An 8,507-nucleotide genomic window follows, 5' to 3' on the forward strand; every position below is an offset into this window, starting at 1 on the left:
GAGCCTCCAGGGCGCCTAAAAGGCCAGGCGGAGTTCTCAAACCACACAGAAACATCGAGCCCATAATAGGAGAAAGGTTAGGAGAACAGTTATGATGATTCTATTACACAAAACAGTGCCTGTCTACACATCAGTCCTTAAATCATGTCTATGCTACCCAGAAAAAAGATTAACAAGAAGATACATGTTTTTATTTGTATTTTCTTTCCTCCTTATCAAATTAAAAAAAAAACTGAATTCTTCTAGTGAGTAGAGAGAAAAAAATCTAATGATAAAACAATTGCTTCTGTAAAATGCAATCAGTGTGGGATAGACAACCAATAGTCAAATGCAAGCAGTAACCAAATAAAAATTAACATTTGAAACTGGTGGTTCAGAGCAAAAATACATCCTCATAATTCTTTTAACTTTTTCTGCATCTGTTAAGTTCTGTAACGTAGCAGACATCTGATCACACAGAAAGTCTAAGGGAGCAGTAAGAATGATAAATGAGAACACTACATCATTTCTTTCCTATACATCAATACTCCAGCAACAACCTGCTAATTTGGGGTCCCTGGCACTTCACAACTCTTACAACAAAAGTCCATTCAGAAAAGATAGCTTTGTTTCAGCAACACATCAACTCCAGGGATCATTTTAGTACCTTGGGATAGGATCTGGATATGTGCTTGATCATGTCCTCACTGGACAACTAAACTAGCTGGTTTCAGTCTGCTTTTCTGGTTGCCGACTTTTCTTTTCCCCCGCTTTGTCAGACATCCCCACACTCAGGGGAATCTAATCACGTTTTTATTTTTAATGGAGCCCATTCTCATATGCAAGACTTGTTTTTGGTACTTCTTTCTTTTTTACCTTCTGTAACACTACGAAAATCAGTAGATAAATATTTGAAGAACAGGTTAATAGCTTGCATAGACATGAAGGACATACTATTTGGAGTGGCATGATTCAACAAGGAAACAATAAAATGTATTTGCTTCAAAACGCGTGTTGCTCAAGTAGCCAAGATAAAGGCAAAACACAGAAAAATCAGAAAAAAATAAGTAGTGCTTAATGGAAAAAACAACTATAAAATGTCCATACACTGAGAAAAATAATTTTAATTTTTTGCTCTAAAAATCCAACACTTTCTAAAAGATCTTAAGTTTAATTTATTTTCACAAATAAGCATTGTACACCTTACTGGCAGCACCAACTACTTCTAAAAGATGAGTTTTTTAAAAAGAGTAAAACATGTTAAAGTAGAAAAAAATACATGAGTAAAATATGCAAGTGGTCTAGACCATTTTACTGTCATAAAAGAATACTTTTAAAATAGAATCTGTGATCTAAATAGCTTTGTAAAGGAAAAATAAAGACTTCTTTTTTAAGGGAAAAAAATGACCAAAAAGAGATAATCACATATAATATATGCACATAAAACAAAGACCAAGAAAAATTAAAAACCCAAATAGAAAGCATTCAGTTACCAGCAGACAGAGGTGAATATCCCGAGCTCTGGCAAGAAGGACATTGTCTTTGTATTTGGAACATTAGAGTGAGAAGACCCATGTATATTCACACAAAAATACAACATCTATGCCCAGAGAAATTAAGGAAGAGTTTTGGTTTCCAGACCTACTGTCTGTCTCCTTTCCAAAACACGCAGAGCTGCTGTCATCCAGAGAGAAGCAAGCCTCGAGAAGGTCACGGAGTTAGTACAGGAAACACACAAGAAGTCACTAAGCCGGCTGACCAGCCCCACAAGTCCATTTTGCCATTACCCATCTGCCACATATGTGGTCTGTTTTCTTTTTATCAGGCTGGTAGGGTTTATGCTGCTTCTCATCAAAACGCAGAAAACATTTAATTACATTTACTTTAACTCTATTAATTGAGATTAATAAATGAAGGAAAGGAGGAGTGACCTGGTCATGTCACAGTAAAGAAAAAAGTATGATGGAAATAAATCCATTTCATCTTGAGAAAAACACTATCCTCTTGATTCTGAACAAAATCCTGATTCTTTGGTTGTATTTCAGAATCTTCAAAATGCCTTTATGTATTTTGGCTCTTCTGTTTGCATTACAGAGAGTTCTTTATTTTATAAGTAGGTTTCCTATTTCCATACATCTGCCTCCTTTCTGCCTCTATTCCTACCAACTGAAAACCTATCTTTGCCAATCTAGAATTAAATGTCTGTGTGCCTGTCCTTCAAGGCCTGGTGACTCATCTTCAGGGAGTTGGTTAAATCCATGCCCACAAGGACACCTCTTTCTCCGAGATTCTCAGGGTGGGTGACTGATGTGTCTGTGGTGCTGTCTGCTGGCATGCCTCCTTAAGCTTTACACTGAGCTTTGTTCTCAATGAACGCCTTTCCACCTCTCCATTCAGGGATCACCTTTTCCTTCCTGTGGCCCTCACAAAGCAAATGCTATCACATACAGCAGGTTTGCAAGAAATGCCTATCAAAGAAAATTGCTTGACTAACAGATCTCATGCACAGGAATATTTTCAAAACTTCCTGCCCTAAAATATAAATATTCTCTTCCATAACTACCTTCAGAATTATGCCTTATGTAATTTAAGCTTAGATTATTGAATGAGAAATTTGACTCAACTGTAATCCTAACTACTCAGGAGACGGAGAGCCAGAGCATAGCATTTCAAGGGCTGAGAAGTTTAAAATAACTAGCAAAAACACAGACTCGAGGCAAGGTTCAAGTGGTAGAGTGCCCCTCTAATATGGAAGGCAAGCAAGTATACGCTCTGAGTTCAAGCCCTGGTAATGAATATTTTTATATCAGAGACTTAAAATTTTGATGTGTTCAATATGGTCATTTTTCTCATTGAAAAGAGGTTTATTTTGTATATTATCACAAGTAAACCAAAGCTATTACTTTCAAATCATGTAAAAAAAATTTTAATGACTAGTCCAAAATTACACAGCAAGTTGTTAAATAATGTTCACCTCAGTCAATGCTTAATCCTTCCGTCAGTTCATATTTTTAGCACCCAAGAATTATAAGCCGTGCTGGCAGAAAAGAGCATATAAGTAAATTGTCTCTTCTTTGCTAGCAAGAGCTCAACTGTTTGATGTGTGAAGTGTCTGGAATGGAGATGTGTAAAGGAAATATGGGAATCCTCATGGATTTGGTAAAAGAAATGTATTGGTGGAAAGAAATGAAAATGGTAACTCAGGACAGGAAGTGCTTTATGCCTTTATGAATTTTAAGTGAACACCAAAAGAAAAAACAGGAAAAAAATGTTTTACACTTTTGTTGTCAAATGTGACTAATGAAACATTTTAAGTTATTGAAAAATGATACAAATCACAAAGAACTGCAGCCTAAGGATCACGTGGGAGAAGAACATGACTATAATTTCTCAAGAGACTTATACGTGATAAATTTGAATTTTACCAGACTACAGTATATGCGTGTATGGAAGTACAGCCTGAAACTCCTTTGTAAGATGAACGTACACTAATATTTTTTAAAAAAGAAAAGTTCATTATGAGTTTGATAAGGATGAAGTGTTCTATGTCTATCTTATGCAAATATTGTAGACTACATTGTCTTAAAAGAAGTTTGATTAAATTTTACAAAATAATATGTGAAATAATTTTAATATAAAAAGTATATATGAAGTGTGTATATACATATATGTATATGTGCATATATGTATGTGTATATACAGATATGTGTATATATGTATGTGTGTATATACAAACATATATATACATATATATGCATATGTATATGTATATATATGTATGTGTGTATATACAGATATGTGTATATATGTATGTGTGTATACACACATATATATACATATATATACATATATGTGTGTATATGTATATACACACATATATGTATATACACACATATATGTATATACACACACACATATATGTATATACACACACACACACATATATGTATATACACACATATATGTATATACACACACATATATGTATATACACACACACACACACACTACACTGGTTTAAAAATTCTCATTTCACCATATAGAAACACTGCAATTTATTAATTTTAAATGAAAATTATTATTTACAAAAATCTTTCAAGTGTCTGAAAATTAGAAATCTATTATATTCTATTTATCATAACTAAGCAGCATAAATTGGAATTATTCAGAAATCACATGAAACAAGAAAGATGGGAGCCAGTTCATAGTTTTTAATCCTAAGTCTTAAGTATGGCGGTTTATATACTTCATTACTTTTTAAAATATATTAGCCTCTAATGTAGAATTATTGATCACAAGTGCTCAGAAAATAGGCCTCCACAGGGTTTCCACTCGTTTGAGCTTCCGACTGGTCTTTCCTGTTCTAAAGTGCTGAGAAGCTCATGTAACCTAGTATCAGAGCCTTACAGTCGCCTAAAAAATACCATGTCCTAAACAAGTCCCCGTGTTTGTATCTTCAGAGTAAGGAAGCCTATGACACTAACACTATGCATGAATCTTGAAACTGAGAGAAACTCCTAGACTTCTAGTAGAAGTGTTTAAACTATATTCCAAAAGACCACTCAGAGACTACTGTTAGTCAAAAGGGCATGGCGGGATGGAGAGGGCAGACCCTCTCGTTCATACAGCTCTCTCTCCGACAGGTTTTCATGGATCGGGGTCCCTGTAGAGTCTGCAGGACCACCGCGTTTTAGCCAAGCTCATGCAATAAATACTAGACAAGCTTCCGTCTTGATATATTTTAATCTTCACAAAAATATATCTTATCTTTATGTACCAGGTAGACAAAGCCCGGAATGGTTACTTTTTCACCCAGAGAGCCTTCTACCCTTTACTGACACCCTCTGGCCCTATAGCTAAGTCACCTGACACGGAGCCGCGCAGCTGCCTCTAAAGTTGGTGAAGGCATTTTAGCTGATACACTAGCAAAGAGCTGCATCTGTTTGCACATACACACTCACCTCTGACCAGTCACTTCTTTAACTTTTACAAAAAAGGGTGTATTTTTACAAGCAAGTAAATGATTTTTGTAATGACTCCAAAATAAACACAGCTCGCTCATCTGGCCATGATTTGACTTTAGATCCTCCAAGTCACTCTTCAACCCCGTGACTGAAACCACTTCGAAAATGCACCCTTCATTGCCCCTTTCCCCAAAACCCCACACAGGGGTGCATCGGAGCCGACCAGGACACGTACACAAAGTCTCTCATCCACTTCTGCACGAATGCAGCTTTTCCCTCAGCTCGTCAGGGTTCTAACTTCGTGTTGAGTTGTCTATGGAACGAGCCGTGTCATTGCGTTTTCGGGTTTGAGCAGGATGAACTGGAGCATCCCACCAAGCGCCCTCACGCGCAGCTCCGCGCCGGCTTTCCTTTTCAACTATGGTTCCCGTCAGCGGGCAATCCTTTTACTATCACATTCCCTTTCTGTGACTTTTAACTCAATTTAATTTCCTCCTCATTTAAGCTAAACACTTCTAAGGCCAGTTTTCCGATCTGACGGAGGTACCACGTGCCTGTCACCTTCTAGACTGTCCTGCTGAAGCTCCCACAGACTGACCAGACACAACTTAAAAGCTACGTTTGCAGGAAATGGGAAGCCAGGCTAAGACAGGGTAGCTGATCAACAGACACTGCAGGCACTTAACACCGGCTGAAGCTTTGCTTTTACCCTCAGGGTCACAAGGCTAAGCTACACAGCGCCCACTCTAGGCTCGCTGGAGGTCAAGGGTCGGTGCTGGCGTGCCACCGGGGTAGCCTGTGCGGTCAGCCTCCCTCCAGCCTCGGACCCCGCCTGGCATCCTGGGCTTTCCTCGCCACTCTCCACGCCAAAGCCCGGCTGCGCGCTGATTGTTTTCTCGCCGGTAAATCGCCGCTCCGACAACTCCGAGTCGGCGCTTCTGGGCTCGCGAAGGCGAGAGGCGTTACGTAACTTAAAGCGAAGCGGGGCGTTTGCGGGTCTCGGCCCGGGCCACGGGAAGGGTCGGGTCCTCACAGTCCTTCTCGCGAGCCACCGTCCGCTCCCCGGCCTCCGCACTCGGCCTCCCGGTCCCAAGTCCCAACTCCTCCGCGGAGCCCGGTCCCAGCTCCAGCGGCGGGGGCCTCGGCCCGCGCCGCCCTCCGCTCCTGCTCCAACTTTCCCACGTCCCCCGGCGGGGAGCCCCGCTGCGGGCGGCCTCCTGGGCCCGGCGGAGAGGCGGCGCCCGCCCGCGGCTGCGGAGGGCAGCCACTTACCCGGAGCCGCCGGCCCGGCCCGGCCCGGCCCGGCCTTCCTCGCGCCCGGCCCCTGCCCCGGCCCGCGGCGGGCACGGCCGGCTCGGTCCCCGGGTCCCGGGTCCGCAGCCCGCGGAGGAGGTCGGGCTCTCACGCGTCCGCGGGCAGCGCGGCGGGGACGGGGCACGGCATCCGCTCCACCGGCGCCCACGGCACCGGCACCGGCTCCCGCGCCGCGGCGGGCGGCTGGTCCGGGCGCGGGGTCTCCGGGCCGCCCGCGGCCGCTCCCACCGCTCGCTGCCAGGGCACTCGCGCCCCCGCGCGCCCCCGCCTTTAAAGGAGCCCGCGCCGCTCGCCCCGCCCCGCCTGCGGCTCCGCAGCCTCGCGGCGCCCGCCCGGCGGTGGCGGAGCCTGGGCGCGAGCTGGCCGGCGCCGCCCGCCCGCCGCACGCCTTGGCCCGGTCCGCCCGAGCGCACGGCGAGGACGCGCGCCCGTCCTCCCGGAGCACCCGCTCCGAGGCGCGGCATGCAAGTTGAGGCCGCCTCCCGCCGGTTCCCAGGAGCCGCGGCGGGCGGCGGCGGACCCGGCCGCCTCCCCGCACGGCGGCTGCGGACGCAAGCGCAGCCCAGGTAGCGAATCCCGCGGCCGCCGCCGTGCCATTGTCTGCCGGCGCCGACTCCCACCGCCGCCCGCCGCCCGCTCGCCCCGCGCGGTCGTTACCTCCCTGCCGCCGGCCTGACGCGCGCGGGCGGGCGCACCTGTGGAGGGCGCTGGGCGCCCGGCCCGCGGGCTGGCTCCCACCTGTGGGCGGGTCCCGGCGGCCGCGCCCGCGCCCCGCCCGGCTCTGATTGGCCGTCCGTCCGCGTCCTCTGGTCGTCCAGGCCCACGCCCCGCAGGCGCCGCTCGCTCGTGTGCCTCCGTGTCAGCGTGGACCGCGCTCTCCCCGAGCCCCGGGCTGGCTCTCCGCGCCCGCTGTGGGCCGGCAGGCGAGTGCGCGCCGGACGGACGGGTCGGAGCCGCGCGGCGCCTCGGGTCCTAGTGGAGCGCGTGCCGCCGTGGGGGGGGGGGGGGCGCACCCGGAACGCTGCGGAGCGGAGCGGGGTCTCCCCCACCGCCGGGGCGTAGAAGCGGGCGATCAAACAAGTGTGTGCCAACTGTGCACACGCAGGTCCGCAAAAGCGTGCCAAGGCGCGGAGCCGGCACGAGGCAGCGGGGCCGGCTTGGCTCCTCAGATAGACCCCTGCCCACCGTGGAGAGGAGGGGCGCAGCCAGCCACCCACTGGAGGCCTGGTCCAGGGAGGACGGCCGGCCGGCCGGGCGGCCAGCGGGAGCGCGGAGATGGGGCCCGGGCCTCCAGCGGGAGGACGAGCCAGCCAAGGCCTGGTCCAGGGAGGACGAGCAGGCCCGGCCAGGCCGCCAGCAGGAGGACGGACCGGAAGGCCGGACTGGCGAGGAGAGGCCGTCTGGTGACGGTCAGGCGAGGGGCGACCATTAGCTTCGGGGCACTGCCATGTGATGCGGCCAGCGGGGCGAGACTGGAACCGAGCTCCTGGCGCCCCGGTGTGAACCCTGGCACCCACGCCTCGCGTGGGCCCTGGCGCAGGCTGCGCTCCGCGTGCGTGCCCGCTCGGTGGGCCGCGTGCATTGCTACCCCCTCGGGCCCGAGGGGTCAGCGTGCGCCGGCGGACACCTGCCGCTCGGGCAAGCGCACACTCACCCAGAAAAAGCCGCGTGCACGTGCTCCGGCTGCCCCCCCTTCCATCACTGCCCCCCCGCCCATCAAATGCTTCCCTCGTCCCCCCCCCCCAGCCTTTCATCACTGCCACGTGGGAAATCCTTGAGCTTCTCTTCAAATGATGAACGTCCATCCATCTAGACCCTTCCTACATCCCCAGCGCTCTGCACCTAAGGCTGGGCAGCCGGCTGCTCCGGGGCCTGGAGCGGCGCTGGTCCTGGCGACACCGCACCCATTCCTGGTCACCGAGGCGCGGCGCTGGTCCTGGCGACACCGCACCCATTCCTGGTCACCAGGGCGCGGCGCTGGTCCTGGCGACACCGCACCCATTCCGGGTCACCCAGGCGCGGCGCTGGTCCTGGCGACACCGCACCCATTCCTGGTCACCGGGGCGCGGCGCTGGTCCTGGCGACACCGCACCCATTCCGGGTCACCGGGGCGCGGAGCTGATCCTGGCGACACTGCACCCATTCCGGGTCACCCAGGCGCGGCGCTGGTCCTGGCGACACCGCACCCATTCCGGGTCACCCAGGCGCGGAGCTGATCCTGGCGACACTGCACCCATTCCGGGTCACCGA

General features: G+C 49.9%; 1 protein-coding gene across 1 annotated transcript; it reads right to left on the reverse strand.

Moving 5' to 3' along the window:
* Positions 1 to 5,673: 5,673 nt before the first annotated feature.
* Positions 5,674 to 8,011, reverse strand: LOC138841318 (collagen alpha-2(I) chain-like). Its single transcript, XM_070042001.1, has 2 exons — positions 6,996 to 8,011; positions 5,674 to 6,952 (listed from the first exon to the last, which is right to left on the reverse strand). The coding sequence occupies exons 1-2, from the start codon at positions 8,009 to 8,011 to the stop codon at positions 5,674 to 5,676; spliced, it is 2,295 nt and encodes a 764-aa protein (XP_069898102.1).
* Between the last annotated feature and the right edge of the window lie 496 nt (positions 8,012 to 8,507).

The sequence above is a fragment of the Dipodomys merriami genome, unplaced genomic scaffold (genome assembly GCF_024711535.1).
Source record: "Dipodomys merriami isolate MVZ:Mamm:240054 unplaced genomic scaffold, mDipMer1.0.p SCAF_314, whole genome shotgun sequence".
In the NCBI taxonomy this organism is placed as follows: domain Eukaryota; kingdom Metazoa; phylum Chordata; class Mammalia; order Rodentia; family Heteromyidae; genus Dipodomys; species Dipodomys merriami.

Coding starts and splice junctions, on each gene's coding strand:
- LOC138841318 (XM_070042001.1), bottom strand. CDS start 8,011: ATGAAAGGCTGGGGGGGGGGGACGAGGGAAGCATTTGATGGGCGGGGG. Junction 6,953..6,995: donor CCGCCGGGACCCGCCCACAG/GTGGGAGCCAGC, acceptor CGCCCTCCACAG/GTGCGCCCGCCCGCGCGCGT.